At 68.8% G+C, this 1086-nt stretch overlaps 2 protein-coding genes across 6 annotated transcripts in view; one reads left to right on the forward strand and one right to left on the reverse strand.

Annotated features, from left to right (window-relative positions):
* Positions 1-783, reverse strand: part of RPL7A (ribosomal protein L7a) — a 3170-nt gene extending 2387 nt beyond the window's left edge. Inside the window, exons 1-2 of one of the 2 annotated variants that reach the window (XM_015572381.1) lie at positions 715-783; positions 101-221 (exon numbers count right to left, since the gene is read on the reverse strand). In XM_015572381.1, the coding sequence (XP_015427867.1) occupies positions 101-221; positions 715-717 (124 nt within the window). In that variant the 5' untranslated portion in view covers positions 718-783. The remainder of the gene's footprint in view (positions 1-100; positions 222-714) is intronic. The other variant, XM_006776531.2, reaches the window with a different exon arrangement.
* An 86-nt stretch (positions 784-869) lies between these two features.
* The window catches only part of MED22 (mediator complex subunit 22), a 26462-nt gene continuing 26245 nt past the window's right edge, over positions 870-1086 (forward strand). For 2 of the 4 annotated variants that reach the window (XM_006776535.2, XM_006776532.2), the window contains exon 1: positions 870-1028. The gene's annotated coding sequence lies outside the window, so the exon portion shown is untranslated. The remainder of the gene's footprint in view (positions 1029-1086) is intronic. The other 2 variants (XM_006776533.2, XM_015572382.1) reach the window with 2 other exon arrangements.

A 1086-nucleotide genomic window follows, 5' to 3' on the forward strand; every position in this document is an offset into this window, starting at 1 on the left:
AAAACGGCAAACGGGGCTCCCCACCCCGTTGGTGAGGACCTGACCCGTCCACAAACGCCGCCCTCCGCGGCAGCCCTGCCGTCTCGCCCTCCTCACTCACCGATGCCAAAGTTCTTGGGCCGCTTCTCGAACAGGGGGTTGACCACCTTCTTGGCCTCCTGCTTCTTCACGACGGCAGGGGCCGGCGCCACCTTCTTCCCCTTGGCCTTCTTCCCCTTCGGCTGCGCAGAGGAAACCCCATCAGCCTCTGCCCCCCAGCTCCCCCGGAGGCGCCGGGCTCGGCTGGCCGGACCTCTCGGGGCAGGGCCGGGCCCAGCTCAAGGGCCGAGGGAGGAGCTTTAGGGCACGGACCGCCGGGACGGCCCCGTCCACAGCGCTGCACCCCCAACGCGGGGACAGGGATCCCCTTAAGAGTCCGACCCCAGAAACAGCAAGGGCGGACTCAGAACCCCTCGCCGAAGGCCCCGCCCTGGGGCGGGCTGCGGGATGCAGCAGCTCCCAGCCCCGCATTGCGGCGCGGCGCTTGCCGGGTCCTCCTCCCCCGGCCCGGACGCCGGGGAGTCTACCCCGACCCAATGCCCTCTGTGCCAGGCTCCGCGGGGCTCTCCTCGCTCCGGGAGGTGGAGGGAACCCCGCGCGGCCGAATCCCGAGGAGGATGGCAGCGGATAGAGCCCAGGCCCGGCGCCAACATAAGGTATCATGGAAACACTCACCATCTTGGGCGACTAGAGGAGAGAGAAAGGAAAGGGAATTGTGGGAAATATGTATGCGACTTCAAAGATCGCGAGAACTGGAGCCTGCGCGGGATTTCGAATTTAAAGCGACAGCATTCCTTTCGCGGGCCCTTCGTTCGGGGGCGGTGCCTAGAGCAGGGGGTGGGTCTGTGCGAGCGGAAGGGGCGTGGAGATGGCGGCGGGACGCTCCGGGTGCTGAGAGGCGCCCGGGAGCCGGCACTTCCCGGGGGTGCTTGCTGGTCCCCAGGCCCATCCTGGCCAGGTGCCCGCCGGGCCCAAGGTGTGCGGACAAGGTGCGGGCATCGGTGTGGCGCGGCGGGGTCGCCGTGTGCCGTGCCCCAGAATGGCGCA

Source organism: Myotis davidii, unplaced genomic scaffold, assembly GCF_000327345.1.
Source record: "Myotis davidii unplaced genomic scaffold, ASM32734v1 scaffold609, whole genome shotgun sequence".
In the NCBI taxonomy this organism is placed as follows: Eukaryota; Metazoa; Chordata; class Mammalia; order Chiroptera; family Vespertilionidae; genus Myotis; species Myotis davidii.